General features: G+C 46.2%; 1 protein-coding gene and 1 long non-coding RNA gene across 6 annotated transcripts in view; both read left to right on the forward strand.

Annotated features, from left to right (window-relative positions):
• PCED1A (PC-esterase domain containing 1A) overlaps positions 1-3,209 on the forward strand; it is a 5,537-nt gene extending 2,328 nt beyond the window's left edge. For 2 of the 5 annotated variants that reach the window (XM_049100753.1, XM_049100752.1), the window contains exons 5-8: positions 72-222; positions 319-586; positions 2,244-2,519; positions 2,841-3,209. In XM_049100753.1, the coding sequence (XP_048956710.1) occupies positions 72-222; positions 319-586; positions 2,244-2,519; positions 2,841-3,088 (943 nt within the window). In that variant the 3' untranslated portion in view covers positions 3,089-3,209. The remainder of the gene's footprint in view (positions 1-71; positions 223-318; positions 587-2,243; positions 2,520-2,840) is intronic. The other 3 variants (XM_049100755.1, XM_025469504.3, XM_025469505.3) reach the window with 3 other exon arrangements.
• Positions 3,210-16,620: 13,411 nt separating this feature from the next.
• Positions 16,621-17,347, forward strand: LOC112673689 (uncharacterized). Its single transcript, XR_003144974.3, has 3 exons — positions 16,621-16,746; positions 16,939-17,096; positions 17,200-17,347. It is a non-coding gene; the product is annotated as an uncharacterized LOC112673689 (long non-coding RNA).
• Positions 17,348-17,911: the final 564 nt, after the last annotated feature.

Below are 17,911 nucleotides of genomic sequence, written 5' to 3' on the forward strand. Positions count from 1 at the left end.
GTTGGGGGTGGAGGTGTGGCTCAAAGGCTATCCGCCCTGTGCTTTTGCCCACCTTGTGTACCGTCCAATAGGTATGGCCGCTGCTCAATGGAGAGTTACCGAGAGAACCTGGAGCGGGTGTTTGTGCGCATGGACCAGGTGTTGCCAGACTCTTGCCTGCTGGTGTGGAACATGGCCATGCCCTTGGGGGAGCGCGTCACTGGGGGTTTCCTTCTGCCAGAGGCAAGTGACTGAGGTGGTTGAGGATGGGGGAGGAGGCAGCTGACTGGTAGATAGAGGGCCTTTCCTCCGGACCATGCTTCATTTTGTGGCTCTTAGATGTTGCACTTTCTTACTCAGCTCCAGCCCCTGGCAGGGTCTCTGCGCCGGGATGTGGTTGAAGGGAACTTCTACAGTGCAACGCTGGCCGGAGACCACTGCTTTGATGTCCTGGACCTCCACTTTCATTTTCGGCATGCGGTACAGCACCGTCACCGGGACGGTGTCCACTGGGACCAGCATGCCCACCGCCACCTCTCACACTTGCTTCTGACTCACGTGGCCGATGCCTGGGGCGTGGAGTTGCCCAAGCGTGACTATCCCTCTGGTAAGCCCTCCCACAAGGGTGTAGGCTAATGATGCAGAGGGGGTTCTTAGAGCATAGGACTCAGAATAGGACAGAGGTACTCGGGGAGTAGAGGCCTCTTGAAGGATGCCTGTGACCCCTGAGTGTGCCTTTCTCATCGCCTGGGGAGAGTGAGATCATAGGAGCAACATTTTTATCCAGGTTCTGGTTCTATATGGTCTGGCATGTGGTTGTTTTTGTATGTGAATGAATTTATGTAAGTTTTGAGCATATAAGGCAGTGTGTCAAAAGATCCTTATCCCACAGATGAATAGGAAAGAAATAGGGGGACTTCTAGCTAGGGATGGAGGTGGGGAGTGGAAAGACAGAAATGGAGGACAGACAATCATGCATGTTGCAGAAGCAAAGAAGCCCCTCAGCTGGTGCTGTCAAGCCTCTCAGTTTCTGCCTGCTCTCAAAAGGAACATGGTAGCTGATTGTCTCCATGTCTGCTTTCCCCCTGGATCATGTCCTCATAGGGCAAGGTTCTTACCTTGTTCCCAGCTCATCTCTTTCGGCCCTGGTGTCTAGCACAATTGCCGTGTCCATCGTACCTCCAGTATAGTGTTTGTTGAGTTGGGGACACAAGTCGTATTAGAAGGCTGTTTGTAACAGCAGTAGAGGGTATAAGGGCACAGAAAGGCCAGGAATGCTATAGAGGTAAACTAGGATTTGGTAGCCAAGAGTTGGAGCATTGGGAAGGTGCTTTAGGTCTTTGGTTATGTAATGATTCAGTTTCCTTGTTTTTTAGATGAGAACCAGTCTCCAGCAAAGGGAGGGATGCTCTAATGGTTATAAGGATAGTTTGTGGGTTAATGGTTATAAGGATAGCTTAGGTCTTCTGAACCTAGTTTGGAGGTCCAGAAATAGGAATGTGAAAAGGAAGAGTTGGGTAGGAGGACGTGACTGGTGAATTAGGTCCAAGCAGACCTCTAAGGTGTGGAAATGTGCAATGGATTTGGAGTCCGCAGGGCCCCACTGAAGGTAGGAGTGTGAACTGTGAAGGAGAGAGCAGAACCCGGGCTGTGCGGTGGAGCTGGAAGGGAAGAGGGGCTGATGGAGGAAACAAAAGGACTTTAGGGCAGAGGCACTTTCAGGGAGGGCAGAGGTTATTGGCCATTTCACGAGACTGTCAGGAAGAGAGGAAGTGGTTACATTTAATCGAAAAAGTACTGAAGAATCGGATTAAGGTTTAGAGGCAGGAGCAGTTGATGAGGGAATGAGAACTATTTCTTGTGGAAGCTTAGAAGGCATGAACTGCTGGGAGAAGAGAGTGGCAGGGTCTCATGTTGTCCAGAGAGAAGACTTCTTAGGCTCATTTGTTGGTCTGTGGGGAGGAGCAGGGAGAGGAAAAGAGCTACAGATACAGGAGCTGGGCATACAAAGGAAGAAGGCTCTGGAGGGGAGAATGAGGTCAGAGCAAAGACAAATCTGTGACTTTGAGAAAGGCAAGGAAGAAGGAATGTACCCTGGGCTTGGCCTGCAATGAGCGAATGAGGAAGACGGTAGGAAACAGAGGGTGCCCCTGCCCAGTGGCCCTCTTCTCTGAGAGGAGGGAAGAGAGGTTTAGGAGTTGGACAACCAGGATTATGGGCAGCCTGGCTCTCAGTCCTAAAACAACCAACCATCCCATTCTTAGACCCCTGGATTGAGGACTGGCCAGAGCTGGATCATCCGTTCCAGGGGAACCATGGGCAGCCCCCAGACTTCGGGGAGCAGCTGGCCTTGCCCCCACCCCAGCCCTCTCCTTTGCCCCCTCCCATGCCTTTCCCCTACCCCATTCCTCAGCCCTCGCCACCTCCCCTGTTTCCACCCCTGCCCCAGGACACCCCTTTTTTCCCAGGCCAGCCCTTCCCACCCCACGAATTCTTCAATTATAATTCAACAGAAGACTTCTCGATGTCATCTCACTTAGGTAGGTGCCTCCGCAGCCCCTTCTCCCACCTCTCCCAGCCTACCCTCCTGTGCCCAGGTGAACTGAGAGGAGTTGGATAGCTCCCTGTGCCCTCATGATTGGGTTCAGTTGCCACTGGATGTAGAACAGCATCTGTAGACTTGTTAGTCAACTCACTGTCCCAGTCTGCTGGTTTGGAGGCAGGGGAGGTGGTATTGCCATTTTGTAGATGGGAAAACAAGCCCAGAAAAGCTCACCCTGGAAGACTAAATCTGCCCAGAAACAGAACTGGGCCCACCTGTCCACAAGCCCACTTTCTGATAATGGCTGGTTCTTTTGTAGGATGTGGCCCTGGAGTGAACTTTGTGCCTGGCCCCCTGCCACCTCCAGTCCCTGGCCCTATCCCCCACGGTCAGCACCGGGGCCCAGTGGTCCACCGGGGGATGCCACGCTGTGCTCCCAACAGCCCGTACCACGTGCCGAGGATGGGGGGGCCCTGCAGGCAGCGGCTTAGACACTCAGACAGACTGATCCACACAAACAAACTGGACAGACAGCCTCCTGCCCATTCGGGGACCTGGCCTGGGTAGACTGGATCTTGGACTGGGGCTAGATGTGCCATTGGCCCTACAGGGCCTGCTTGTCACCCCCAGCACTGGGCCTGGCATTGTTCTTGTCCATTGCTGTCACTAATAAAGGCATGGAAGAACAGAGTGGCATCTTCCTGTGTGCGGGGATGGGTATCCCAAACCATGATCTGAAGAGCTGGGGAGCTGCCTCTGGGCCCTCTCCAGCCTTGACCCTTTCACCTCACACTATTTAAAAATCATTGAATTTGTCCTTTTGCTGTCTCACACCCTCATTTCCACCCTTACCAGACAGAACACAGGTGTGTCCCATGTTGTCTACTGCTCTTTGGGATTGGAAAATAGCAGGGGCTGAGTTGAAACTGTTAGTATTTCTTTTTTTCTTTTTTTTTTTTAAGATTTATTTATTTATTCATGAGAGACACACACACACACAGAGAGGGGCAGAGACATAGGCAGAAGGAGAAGCAGGCTCCATGCAGAGAGCCCGATGCAGGACTCAATTTCAGGACTCCAGGATCACACCCTGAGCAGAAGGTGCAGCGCTAAACCGCTGAGCCACCCAGGGATCCCGAAACTGTTAGTATTTCATTTGGAGTTTTGGATCTGGCTATTTCTCATTTCTGTTTCCCAGCCCCCTGCATGTAGGTATACACTCAACATCCATGTATTTCTGGACATATACATGTACTTTAGTTATTTGCACAACTCTTAGCACATGATGGACAGTCATTAAGTGGTTGGAAGTAAACAAGCTTCCAAACTCAAGTGGAAGACTGATTAGAAATCCATTATTTGGGACCCCTGAGTAGCGCAGCGGTTTGGCGCCTGCCTTTGGCCCAGGGCGCGATCCTGGAGACCCGGGATCGAATCCCACATCGGGCTTCCGGTGCATGGAGCCTGCTTCTCCCTCTGCCTGTGTCTCTGCCTCTCTCTCTCTCTCTATCATGAATAAATAAATAAAATCTTAAAAAAAAAAAAAAAGAAATCCATTATTTAACAGACGTAATGTGCAATGAGAGCAAACTGAACATAGACCAACTTTGGTTAGGGCGTGGGGTGGGAGTAGAGGGGGAGCTGAGGGAGAATTCTAAGGTGGGGGTGGTAAGAGGCTGTGCCAAACTCTGTTAAGAGAGTACAAGGTTTCAGCTTTGGCAAAGGGTGTTGGCCGTAGGTTTGTGACTCTACTTATTCAGCCTCAGGTAGAGTGTGGGCCTGACCATGGAGTGGGGGATGGAACATGGCAGTAGGCTGGTAGGTGTGGGGCAGAAAAATGGGGGAACGTGAGACTCAATAAATCATCTTGAAGTAGAATTGGAGGGAAAAGAGGGATGCAGATTTCTTGTATTGAGTTTCCATAATTGTTACTAAAATTTTAACTTGGCAAGGGATATCATGTCTCATGCAAAAGGAGGTGAAATAGCAGATCAGAAAAGTGTTGATCGTTGTTAGCAATCAACCAAGTGTAAATGAAAGGAAGCTATTAAATTGACACACTAGTGCTGGGGAAACTGGTACAGACATTATGAGTTAATAAAACCCTTTAGAGAGCAACCTTGACAGAGTAGTTGAAAATCAAGAGACAAGCTTGTTTTCTTTCATATAGACAAAAAGTGAAAGGGAACATACAAAAATGGAAAAAAAATAAAAGCCTTTTGTTAAGGAGTTAAGACTTTAGATTTGTTGTTGCAAATAACTATTTCTTTTTGTTAGCAAAAACCCAGCCTTGGACCAGCCCTCTTCAGCGCATCAGTTTGCCCACCCCTTGTTCACTCTTTTCTACCTTTCCTCAAAACCCTTTTCTGTCTGAACACTTTTGCATCTCTGACTGGAGCTTCTCGTTGTTGCTGGAGAAAACTGTCCACCTGGACTGATTGACAGAAGAAAGTAATATGAGTTACCCGACCTCACCCAGCCCTCTCCGTTGCTGACCATCATGCTCTGTAAAAACTCCTCTTACCTCCTCTACCAGCCTTTCCTTAGTCTTTTCTACCCGCTTCAAGACCCATCCTAGTTCTGGAACTCTCAGTCTGTAAGAAGCCTTGAGACTGTTGAGTGTGCTCCATATCCTCATCATTCTACTTCTGCACTTGCCAGCACCACATTTTGCTATGTGGCTCCTATTGCCCATGGGGGGTTTCCTAACTTTTTTTCCAGTTTCCCAACATAGATTTGAAATCTATTACAAGAGCAGAATGGAGATAAATTTTCTTTTTTCTTTTTTTAAAAAAGGTTTTGTTTATCTATTTGACAGAGAAAGAACAAGTGAGAGAGTGAGCAGGCATGAGTGGGGTAAGGGGCAGAGGGAGAAGCAGACTCCCCACTGAGCAGGGAGCCCAGTGTGCAGCTCAGTCCTGGGACTCCAGGATCCTGACCTGAGCCAAAGGCAGACACTTAACCAACCAAGCCACCCAAGCACCCCAAGTTATTTTCTTTTCACTTGGTCATATAAGCGTATAGTACAAGACACTTCTCTCTCATAGATTTTATTTGGTTATGACTGGGAAAAATAAATAGCCATACATATCGTTATATACATTTACATTGTTCTCTGGTCTTTGTTTTGAAATGTAAAAATGGTAAGAATCGGGGATCCCTGGGTGGCTCAGCAGTTTAGCGCCTGCCTTCAGCCCAGGGCATGATCCTGGAGTCCTGGGATCAAGTCCCACATTGGGCTCCCTTCATGGAGCCTGCTTCTCCCTCTGCCTGTGTCTCTGCCTCTCTCTGTGTGTCTCTCATGAATAAATAAATAAAATCTTTTTAAAAAATAATAAAATACGGGCTCCTGGTGCATGGAGCCTGCTTCTCCGTCTGCCTATGTCTCTACCTCTCTCTCTCTCTCTCTCTCTGTGACTATCATAAATAAATAAAAATTTAAAAAAAAATTTTAAAAAGGGATCCCTGGGTGGCGCAGGGTTTGGCGCCTGCCTTTGGCCCAGGGCGTGATCCTGGAGACCCGGGATCGAGTCCCACATCGGGCTCCTGGTGCATGGAGCCTGCTTCTCCCTCTGCCTATGTCTCTGCCTCTCTCTCTGTCTCTCTGTGACTATCATAAATAAATAAAAATTTAAAAAAAATTTTAAAAAATAATAAAATAAAAAATAAAAATGGTAAGAATCACAGAACGTAAAGACTGCTAACTCTGGGAAACGAACTAGGGGTGTTGGAAGGGGAGGAGGGCGGGGGGTGGGAGTGAATGGGTGACGGGCACTGGGGGTTATTCTGTATGTTAGTAAATTGAACACCAATAAAAAATTAATTAATTAATTAAAAAAAAAAGTGAAGCAAAAAAAAAAAAAATGGTAAGAATCTTACGTTTCCCCAGTATGAAGTCACACTACTTGCTAGTTTTTTTTTTTTTTAATTGGTGTTCAATTTACTAACATACAGAATAACACCCAGTGCCCGTCACCCATTCACTCCCACCCCCCGCCCTCCTCCCCTTCTACCACCCCTAGTTCGTTTCCCAGAGTTAGCAGTCTTTACGTTCTGTCTCCCTTTCTGATATTTCCCACACATTTCTTCTCCCTTCCCTTATTTTCCCTTTCACTATTATTTATATTCCCCAAATGAATGAGAACATATAATGTTTGTCCTTCTCCGACTGACTTACTTCACTCAGCATAATACCCTCCAGTTACACTACTTGCTAGTTAAGCATGACAGAACTCAAACCTTATTGTCTCAAAAACCATTCATATTAGACCAGTGACAAATCGTTTAATAAGACAATCTACATAGACTCCCTCCTTTTTTTTTAAAGATCTTATTTATTTATTTATTTATTTATTTATTTATTTATTTATTTATTTATTTATGAGAGACACAGAAAAAGTCAGAGACACAGGCAGAGGGAGGAAAAAAAGGCTCCATGCAAGGACCCCGATGTGGGACCCAATCCCGGGAAGCCAGGATGATGCCCTGAGCCAAAGGCAGACCCTCAACAGCTGAGCCACCCAGGCACCCCTAGACTCTCTCTCATTCATGGAATCTTGGTGTGTGTTTTTTATGGGATCTTTTGTTTTGTTTTGTTTTGTAAAGCTTTTATATATTTAGAAAGAGAGCAGGGGGAGGGGCAGAGGGAGAGGGAGAGAATCTCTGCTGAGCGCAGAGCCCAACAGTGCTGGATCCCACCACCCTGAGATTATGACCCAAGCTAACATCAAGAGTCAGATGCTTGGGGGCAGCCCTGGTGGCGCAGTGGTTTAGCGCCGCCTGCAGCACGGGGTGTGGTCCTGGAGACCCGGGATGGAGTGCCGCATCGGGCTTCCTGCATGGAGCCTGCTTCTCCCTCTGCCTGTGTCTCTGCCTCTCTCTCGCTCTCTCTGACTGAATAAATAAGTAAATCTTAAAAAAAAAAAAAAAAAAAAAAAAGGAGTCAGATGCTTAGGATGCCTGGGTGGCTCAGCGGTTGGGCGCTTGCTGTCAGCTCAGGTCATGATCCTAGGATCAGGGATTGAGTCCTGAATCAGGCTCCCTGCGAGGAGCCTCCTTCTCTCTCTGCCTGTGTCCCTGCCTCTCTCTCTCTCAGTCTGTGTCTCTCATGAATAAATAAATAAATCTTAAAAAAAAAAAAAAGTCAGATGCTTGATCAGCTGACTGATTCCAGGGGTTCCACGCAGGAACCCCTGGAATCTTGGTCCCATATCTTTTCCTTTGCCATACCAAGATAGTCCTGAAAGTATGAAAAGATGCATGAGCACTTCAGGTGTAATGCCAGCCTTTATTTTCCAAGGAAAATAAGTCTTTTGAGAAGAGAAAATTAGTGGAAAAAATTTTCAAAACATTTTAACCAAACTGGAAGTTTCCCAACAAAAGCAGATAACTTGCCTTCTGTTACATTGTCCAGCTTCTTGCATAGATTCTGTTGAGTTCGTTTTAGTGTTTAAGTACCTCCACCATGTATGTTGGTGAAAGAAACTGACTACAAGAAAGTGGACCTATGCTTTATTTTTTTTATTTTAAATTTTATTTTTTTTTTATTTATGATAGTCACACACACACACACACACACACACACACACACACACAGAGGCAGAGACACAGGCAGAGGGAGAAGCAGGCTCCATGCACCGGCAGCCCGACGTGGGACTCGATCCCGGGTCTCCAGGATCGCGCCCTGGGCCAAAGGCAGGTGCCAAACCGCTGCGCCACCCAGGGATCCCATGGACCTATGCTTTAAAAAAAACAAACAAACAAACAAAAAAAAACAAAAAAAAAAACCTGCTTTATTGAGATGTAACTCAATAAACTGCATTTATTTCAAATGTACAATTTAATAAATGTTGACATATATACATTCATGAAACCATCACAGTCAAGACAATGAAATTTATTTTTCTACCTCCTTGTAGACCCTCCCCCTTGTTCTCTCCCCACAACTTCCTCACATCTCTCTACTTCCAACATTAAGGAACCATTGATACTGGTCTGCTTTCTGTTACTATAGACCAGTTTGCATTTTCCAGAATTCTACATAGAACCATTTGATAGGTCCTCTTTTTTTTTTTAATTTATTTGAGAGAGAGCACAGAGAAAGAGCAAGAGGGCGAAGCAGAAGCAGGCTCCCCATTGAGCAGAGAGCCCAACATAGGGCTTGATCCCAGGACTCTGAGATCATGCATGAGCCAAAGGCTGATGCTTAGCTGACTGAGCCTCTCAGGTGCCCCTCAATAGGTACTTTTTTTTTTTTTTTTAACCTGGCTTCTTTCACGCAACCTAATTAGTGGGATAGAATGTGGAAATGCATGTCATGTGTATCATAGCTCGTTCTTTTTAACAGCTAAGTAGTAGTCTATTGTGTGGCCGTACCAATATTTGTCCACCTGTTGATGGAATTTGAGGTATTTTTAGTTTTTGCCCATTGCAAATAAAATTGGTATGAACATTTATTTATAAATCTTTGTATGGACATATGTTTTCATTTCCCATATTTAGAAAAAATGGCTAGATCATATGTTGGATGTATATTTAACTTTTAAAGAAACTGACAAGCATTCTTCCACAATGGTTGTCCCATTTTATATTCATGCTAGCAGGGTATGAGGGATCTGTTCCTCCATGTCCTCATCAACACTTGATACTACTCTAATACTAGCTATTACAATAGGTGGGTAGTTTACTTTGCATTTGCATAATGACCAATGAAGTTGAACATCTTTTCCTCTGTGCTAATTAGTGATCTATTTATCTTCTTTGTTTTGTTTCTTTTCAAATTGTTTGTTTTTCCTCTCTCCCCATCCCTTTTATAAAAAAAACAAAAACAAAAAACCCTTATTATTGGGCTTTGAGAACTTTTTATTCTGGACTCAAATACTTTATGAGGTGTATAGTTTGCCAATACTTTTTCCTTCCATGGCTTGTCTTTTTCTTAGCAGTGTCTTTTGAAGAATAGACAATTTAATTTTGATCAGGGGTAGTTTACTTTTTCTTTAATGGACTCTGCCTAACTCAGAGTCACAAGTATTTTCCTGTATGTTTTCTTCTAGAAGGTTTATGGTTTGGGGTTTTACGTTTAGGTCTGTGATCTATTTTGTTTTTTGTTTTGTTTTTTTTTTAAATATATATATATATACATATATATATATATTTTTATGATAGTCACACAGAGAGAGATGAGAGAGAGGCAGAGACACAGGAGGAGGGAGAAGCAGGCTCCATGCACCGGGAGCCCGATGTGGGATTCAATCCCAGGTCTCCAGGATCACGCCCTGGGCCAAAGGCAGGCGCTAAACCGCTGCGCCACCCAGGGATCCCCTGTGATCTATTTTGAATTAATTTTTATATATAGTTCAAGGTGATTAAATTTTTTTTTTGCATATGGACATCCAATGATTCCAACACTATTTGTTGAAGACTATCATTTCTTCACTAAATTGTGTTTGTACCTTTGTTGAAAATCTCTTGTACATATATATATAGATCTATTTCTGGTCTCCATATTCTGTTCCATTGAGCTATTTGTCTATCTTTATGCCAGTATCACTCTTTTGATTATTACAGCTTTATAAGTCTGGAAATCATGTAGTGTTTGTCTTCTTTGTTCTTCTTTATCAAAATTATTTTGGCTATTCTAGATCCTTTACATTTCTGTATTTTTTAAGGTTATTTATTTATTTGGGAGAAAGAGCACATGAGCAGGGGGCACAGGCAGAGAGAGTCTTTTTAAAAATATTTTATTTATTTATTCATGAGAGACAGAGAGAGGCACAGACACAGGCAGAGGGAGAAGCAGGCTCCCTGCAGGGAGCCCGACTTGGGACTCAATCCCAGGTCTCCAGGATCACACCCTGGGCTGAAGGTGGCGCTAAATCGCTGAGCCACCAGGGCTGCCCTCCCCACCTTTTTTCTCTTTTCAGGCAGAGAGAGTCTTAAGCAGACTCCACCCTGAGCATGGAGCCTGACACAGGGCTAGATCCTACTACCCTGAGATCACAGTCTGAGCTGAAGCCTAGAGCTGGACACTTTTTTTTTTTTTTTAAGATTTTATCTATTTATTCATGAGAGACACACACAGAGAGAGGCAAAGACACAGGCAGAGGGAGAAGCAGGCTCTATGCAGGGAGCCTAATGTGGGACTCGATCCTGGGACTCAGGATCACACCCTGGGCTAAAGGCAGGTGCTAAACCACTGAGCCACCCAGGGATTCCAAGAGCTGGACACTTAACTGACTGTCCCACCCAGCCACCCCTTCTGTATGAACTTTTAAATCAGCTTATTTCTACAGAAATGCTTGGATTTTTATTGTGATTGTATTGAATACATAGATTAAATTTTGGGAAAAATTAACATCTTAGCAATACTGAGTCATCCATCTCATGAACAAGATATATCTCTCCATTATTTAGGTCTTCTTAATATCTCTCAAGAGCAACATTTTGTAGTTACCAATGTATAAATCTTTCACATCTTTTGCCAGATTTACCTCGAAGTGCTATTTTTTTAAATGATGCTGCTTTTTAAAATTTCTATTTCTGATCATTCATTGCTAATACAGAGAAATCCAGTTGATTTATTTGTATGGATCGTGTATTATAATGGTGATCACGTACTTATTAGTTACTTTGCTAAATTCTCTTATTCTAGTAGCTTTTTTACAGGTTCCATTGGATTCTATACATAGGCAGTCTTGTTTACAAATAAAGATAGCTTCGCTTCTTGCTTTTCAATCGGTATGCTTTCTATTTATATTTCTTGCCTTATTGCACTGGCTAAGACATCTAATACAATGTTGAATTGAAGTGGTAAGAACAGACATACTTTTTTCCTAATCTTAAGGGGAAAATATTCAGTTTTTTTCACCAAGTGTGAGATTAGCTATTTTTCTTTATTAAGATCTGATTTTTAAGTAATCTCTATACCCAATGTGGGGCTCAAACTGACAACGCTGAGATCAAGAGTTATATGCTCCACTAACGAAGCCAGCAAGGTGCTCCTATTTGTCACAGATGCCCTCTATACAGTTGACGTTTCCTTCTATTTCTAGGTTGCTAAGAGTTGTGTCCTATTTTTAATCAGGAATGAATGTTGGATTTTGTGAAATGCCTTTTCTGCATCTGTTGAAATGATCACACATAGTTTTTAGTTATTAGTTTGATAATATGGTGAATTACGTTAATTATTATGTGTGTGTGTGTTTGTGTGTTTTAATGTTAAACCTCCCTTGCATTTAAAAGGGAAAGCAGGGATCCCTGGGTGGCGCAGCGGTTTGGCGCCTGCCTTTGGCCCAGGGCGCGATCCGGGAGACCCTGGATCGAATCCCATGTCGGGCTCCCGGTGCATGGGGCCTGCTTCTCCCTCTGCCTGTGTCTCTGCCTCTCTCTCTCTCTCTCTGTGTGACTATCATAAATAAATAAAATATTTAAAAAAAAAAGTTTTAAAAGGGAAAGCAGGGGGGATCCCTGGGTGGCTCAGCAGTTTGGCATCTGTCTTCAGCCCAGGGCGTGGTCCTGGGGTGCCCAGATGGAGTCCCACATTGGGCTCCCCGCATGGAGCCTGCTTCTCCCTCTGCCTGTGTCTCTGCCAATCTCTCTCTCTCTCTGTGTGTCTCATAAATAAATAAGATATTTTAAAAATTTTTTATAGGGCAGCCCTGGTGGCACAGCAGTTTAGTGCCACCTGCAGCCCAGGGCGTGATCCTGGAGACCCTGGATTGAGTCCCATGTCAGGCTCTCTGCATGGAGCCTGCTTCTCCCTCTGCCTGTGTCTCTGCCTCTCTCTTTCTCTCTCTCTCTGTCTCTATGAATAAATAAAATCTTAAAAATATATATAAATTAATTAATTAATTAAAATAAAAGGGAAAGCAGGGGGGAATCCCTGGGTGGCTCAGCAGGTGAGCATCTGCCTTTGGCTCAGGGAGTGATCCCAGGGTCCTGGGATCAAGTCCCACATCGGGCTTCCTGCATGGAGCCTGTTTCTCCTTCCTCTGCTTGTGTCTCTGCCTCTCTCTGTGTCTCTCATGAATAAATAAATAAAATCTTTAAAAATAAAATAAGAGGGAAAGCAGTGGGCAGCCCAGGTGGCTCAGCGGTTTAGCACCGCCTTTGGCCCAGGGCATGATCCTGAAGTCCTGGGATCAAGTCCCATGTTGGGCTCCCTGTATGGAGCCTGCTTGTCTCTGCCTCTCTGTGTGTGTGTCTCTTGTGAACAAATAAATAAAATCTTTAGAAATAAAATAAAAGGGAAAGCAATTCAGGGCACCTGGGTGGCACAGTCAGTTGAGTGTCTGACTCTTGGCTTCAGCTCAGGTCACAATCTCAAGGTCATGGGATCAGGCCCCGTATCCAGGCTCCCTGCTCAGCAGGGAGTCTGCTTGAGATTCTCTCTCTCTCCTACCCCTCCCCCCTAAAATAAATGAATCTTTGAAAAAAATAAAAAGGAAAGAGGTTGTGCAGTTTGACAGTGATAGAATAAAGGTGGTATTTCCTTCTTAGAAATTACCCAAGCGAAAGTGAAAATGAGAAACAAATGACAATACCATCTGAGGGAACAAAAACCCCACACAATAAATTAGGTGGATAGACTGAAAAAAAGCAGTGGAATCACTGCTTGGTACAAATCACTTTGAAAATTATTGGGAAAAAAAAAAAAAAAGAAAAGAAAATTATTGGGCAGCATTTACTAAAGTTGAACATTTACATACTCTGCAATCCAACAACTACCAAAAGACTTGTACAAGGGGCAGCCTGGGTGGCTCAGCGGTTTAGCGCCACCTTCAGCCCGGGGCCTGATCCTGGAGACCCGGGATTGAGTCCCGCATCGGGTTCCGGCGTGGAGCCGGCCCCTCCCTCTGCCTGTATCTGACTCTGTGTGTGTGTCTCATGAATAAATAAATAAAATCTTTTTTAAAAAAAGACTCCGTACAAAGATATTCCTATGTTTTATTCATAGTAGCCAAAACTTGGAAACAAGCCAAATGTCCTTTAACAAGAGAGTAGATGAATTGTTTCTTCCCTTACAGTGGGATAGTACACACTAATAAAGGAGAGCAAACTACTGAGAGATGCAACAACATGGATGCATCTCACAGCTGTAACATTGAAAGAATCCAGACACCACCAAATTTTGAATGATTTTGTTCTGTATGATTTCAAGAATAGGCTAATCTGTGGTAGAAGTCACAATACAGGTTACCTTGGGGGGGGAGGTATTGATTGGGATAGGGCGTAATGGAACTTTCTGGGATGATAGAAAAGTTCTGTATCTTGATCTGGATGGTAGTTACATGAACACATGTACAAGTATGTAAAAATTCATTGAGCTGTACCTCCAAGATTTGTGCATTTTACTTGCACGTAAAATGTGTGTGTGAATTATATATCAGTTAAAGAGGAACTAGGATGGGTTTTTTTTTCTAGGAATAGTTTAATATTAAGGCACCTTAAAAATTTAATTCACCATATAAAAAATAAAGGAAAATAACCAAGTCGTCCTTGTAATAGATGCAGGAAAAAAAAAACAATTTTATCATTCAATATCCATTCACAATCAGGAAGGGAAAGGAATTTCCTTAACAGGATAAAGGTTAACTATCAAAATTCTACAGTAATCTACGCAATTCTTAATGGTGGCACCTTAGAAGTTCCTTTTATTTATTTATTTTGTTTTTGTTTTGTTTTTTTTAGAAGTTCCTTTTAAATCAAGATCAAGTCAAAGGTGCCTATGAATAGCATTTCCATAAGCCATTGTCTGGGAGTCCCAGCTCATCCAGTTAGGTGTTGAATGCACAGGGAGAGGCCTGATAACATCTGGCTCTTAGATGGATGTAGCATCCTTCAGTTTAGAGAACTTTATGACTTTCATATGTTACAACAAATATTTTGCATGTATGCAGTATCACATATCAATTTTAACTATTGTAGGGTTTTTTGTTAGGCATTTAAAGACATGAGCCAGAAAATATGGTCTTAAATCAAGTTCTTTTATTTTTTTATTTATTTTAGTTATTTATTTTTTATTTGTTCACGAGAGACAGAGAGAGAGGCAGAAGGAGAAGCAGGCTCCCTCCCTGTGGAGAGTCCGATGTGGGACCTGATCACGACCTGAGCCAAAGGCAGATGCTCAAACACTGAGCCACCCCGATGCCCCAAGTTCTTTTTTTTTTTTTAAGATTTCATTTATTTATTCATGAGAGGCACACACACACACACACACACACACACACACACACACACAGAGAGAGACAGAGAGAGGCAGAGACAGGCAGAGGGAGAAGCAGGCTCCATTCCGGGAGCCCGACGTGGGACTCGATCCAGGGTCTCCAGGATCACGCCCCGGGCTGCAGGCGGCGCTAAACCGCTGCGCCACCGGGGCTGCCCAAAGACCGCTCTTTTACCCCAGGAGGAATAGGATCATAGACTAGGGGTGCGCCAGGAGTTGGTGACACAGTGAAGACGGCTAGATTGGACCCTTCTTTCTCCAGGCTTCCCACGAGCTCTGCCCTGGATGCCTCGGGGTTTCTGGTTGGGGGACCCAGGTTGGAGATTAAGGAAGGGGGTGAGGCACCAACGAGGCCCCTACCCTGACGGCAGTGGCGCCAGGATCTACCCTCGCCCTCGGGGCTAGCGTGCCCGCCGCTGAGAGAGCCTCCCTTCCCTGCCTCCCCACACCGGGCCCCTGGACTCTTCATCGCCAGGGCGGGAGATCGCCGCCAGGGGGCGCGCCTTGCCTCGTCGGTCGCCGGCTCAGCCCGCTGCGATTCCCTGGGGTGTCGACTTTCCGGGGGTGGCTAGCACCTCCCTTTTGTGGGTGCCCACAGCCCTCCGGTCCCCGGCTTGGCGTATCATTTCCTTCTCAGCCCGCCTCGCTCTGCCGCCACAGTCAACGCGCCCCATTCGATGCCCTCCAGCCGTGGCCGTGGCCGTGGCCGTGGCCGCTCTCCCGCACCCCCGAGCGAACGACTCCTCCGGGCGGGAGCGGGCCTCCCCCTCCCCCTCCCGCTCCCGCTCCCGCTCCGGGGCCTCGCGCGGAGGACAGCGGCTCCCCACGCGCCGGAGCGGGACCCGCTTCCCCGGCACACGCGAGTCCGAGAGCGCGCGCCCCCTCTCGGCTTCGCGCCGCTGGCTCTCCTACTTCCAGGGACCCCTCACCTTCCCCGGGCGGGCTCAAGTGCTGCCCCTGCTCCCGAGCGCCCTGGTCGCCGCCCTCTCGGACCCTCGGCCCGGCCGCTCCTCCTGGGCGCTCCGTACGCGAGGCCGAGAGTCCCGCCCCGCGCTCCCGCTCCCAGGCGCCCCCCAGCAGGTGCGGACGCCCCGGGGCTCCCGCTCTGCTCTCAGACGCCGCAGCCCTCGCGGGTGACGCCGCCTCTGCTCTGTCCCTCCCGTCCCGCCTGATCTGATTATCTTTCTGGTCGGGTCACGCGGGTAACTGGGTCCCACCCCCACCCCAGCAGAGCAGGCCGCGCGCAGCGGCGGGGAGGCCAGGCAAAGGCAACTCAGCCGTCCCCGTCCGGGTCACTCAGGCCGGAGGGGCAGCTCTGCCTTCTAGGCCCACATCGTAAAGGTTTAGAACTCCTTCATTCCGGCCAGTTCATTTGCCCCAGGCTTGCATTTTTAAGACTTTTAACTCTGAATGAGTAACTTTATCTACATTTAAAGGAATTTCGGGAATTCCGTTCCTGATACCGAGGCCCCTCACTTCCCTTTGATCTGCATACTCCACTCCCTCTTGCCTCGCCCCTAGAGTTGGTCATTTCATTGTTATCTTTTGTTTTCACGTGTTATTGGAAAAACAAAACAAAAAAATGTTTTGCTGGCATGCATTTTAAATTTGTGTAAAAGGAATTGGATTATTTCTCATTCAAGTTTCTTTTCACTCAGTGCTAGGATTTCAAAATCAATATTAATATCTTCCTCTCCTTCTAACCGCTGTGCTCATCCACCTTATTTTACCTCTCCCATCTCCTGCCACCACCAAGAGTACAATCATCACTCTCGAATATATCCCTTTATGCAGTGCTTCTCAAACATTTGTGTGCATGTGTGTTACCTGGGATATTGTTAAAATGTGGGCTCTGATTCAACAGGCCTGGGTGGGGCCTGAGACTGCATTTCTAGCCAGCTCCCAGGTGATACCTATACTTCTGGTCCTGGTGGAACCACTCTGGGGAACAAGGCCCTTATGGGCTTCTATGAGAATTCATTCTGGATTTCTGGGTCACAGAGTATGTATTGATCTAATTTGATTAATATTGCCCATCACCTCTCCAGTCTGGCTGTACAACCTCTACCAGCAGATCAGGAGGTTGGAAGGCCTATATTTATGTGGGGATGGGAAGAAGGCCTTCTCCTTGCTTCCTCCCCTGACCCCTACAGTGTGCCTGGTCTGGGCCAAACCTCCTGTCTCCCTTAATCAGAGTGGCCCCAAGACTCTGAAGTGATGTCCCTGGCTCGCAATGCCCAGCCAAGTCAATGAGAGACCCAAGATTGGCATCCTGGCTTTAAACAGGTGTTCTTGCCTTGGTTTTATCCTTGAGGAACATGAAGTTCAAGACCAAGGCCATGGAGCTAAAAGGTAACAGTGCTGGGATTCAAGCCCATCCTCAGCCAATACACCAGAGCCCATGCTAACCATGAGGCTCCACCATCTCCATGTCCTGCCTTACCTTTATTACTAGGCCACATCTGAGGGAGAACCACAAGAAAACGGGATGGAAGGACCGGGCCTGGGGTTTTCAGGCACCGATGCTGAAGGCATCTGACCAGTGGCCTGAATACTTGTGCAGCTCCACAGCAAGTGGGTTTTAGCAAAAATAAACTTCGGTTCTAGGAGTTGGTCCTCATGGCCTGAATGTTTAGCAGAAAAAAGAAACTTTAGTTCTAGGGCTTCAGGAGCAGAAGTTTTACGGTTAGATATATCCAGAGGGGTCAGGATCTGGGTGGGGTCTGTTAGGTGGGTCTCAGCTGTGGGTAAAGCTATCTACCATGTGCCTTACTCAGTAATAACAGGTTTTGTTTGGAGAGTTAGCGGGTATGTGAAGAGCCAGGATGCTGGACATGAAGGGATGCCACCTTCTAAGACCTTCCTGAGCTGTGAGCGGCTAATCAGGTCAGCTTCAGAAACCCATGGGCTCTGCTTTCTCCACACGCACATCTGTCCAGGCGTTTCCAGGTGCCAGGCCCCAGCCCCAAGCATTTCACAATCAGAAGAGCTCAACATGTGCACGTTTTGAGATTTCATGTCACATGACCTCTTACATCTCGTCCACACCCGCCCGCCCCTGTTTGCCATCGGAGGGCTGAAACTGTATGCATGACAGAGCATTTCTCTGAAGGCCTGGGGAAGCTTCCTGCTCTTCCAACCACCTTCAGGGTCAAAAGGCCTTTTGA

The sequence above is a fragment of the Canis lupus genome, chromosome 24, assembly GCF_003254725.2.
Source record: "Canis lupus dingo isolate Sandy chromosome 24, ASM325472v2, whole genome shotgun sequence".
Classification (NCBI taxonomy): domain Eukaryota; kingdom Metazoa; phylum Chordata; class Mammalia; order Carnivora; family Canidae; genus Canis; species Canis lupus.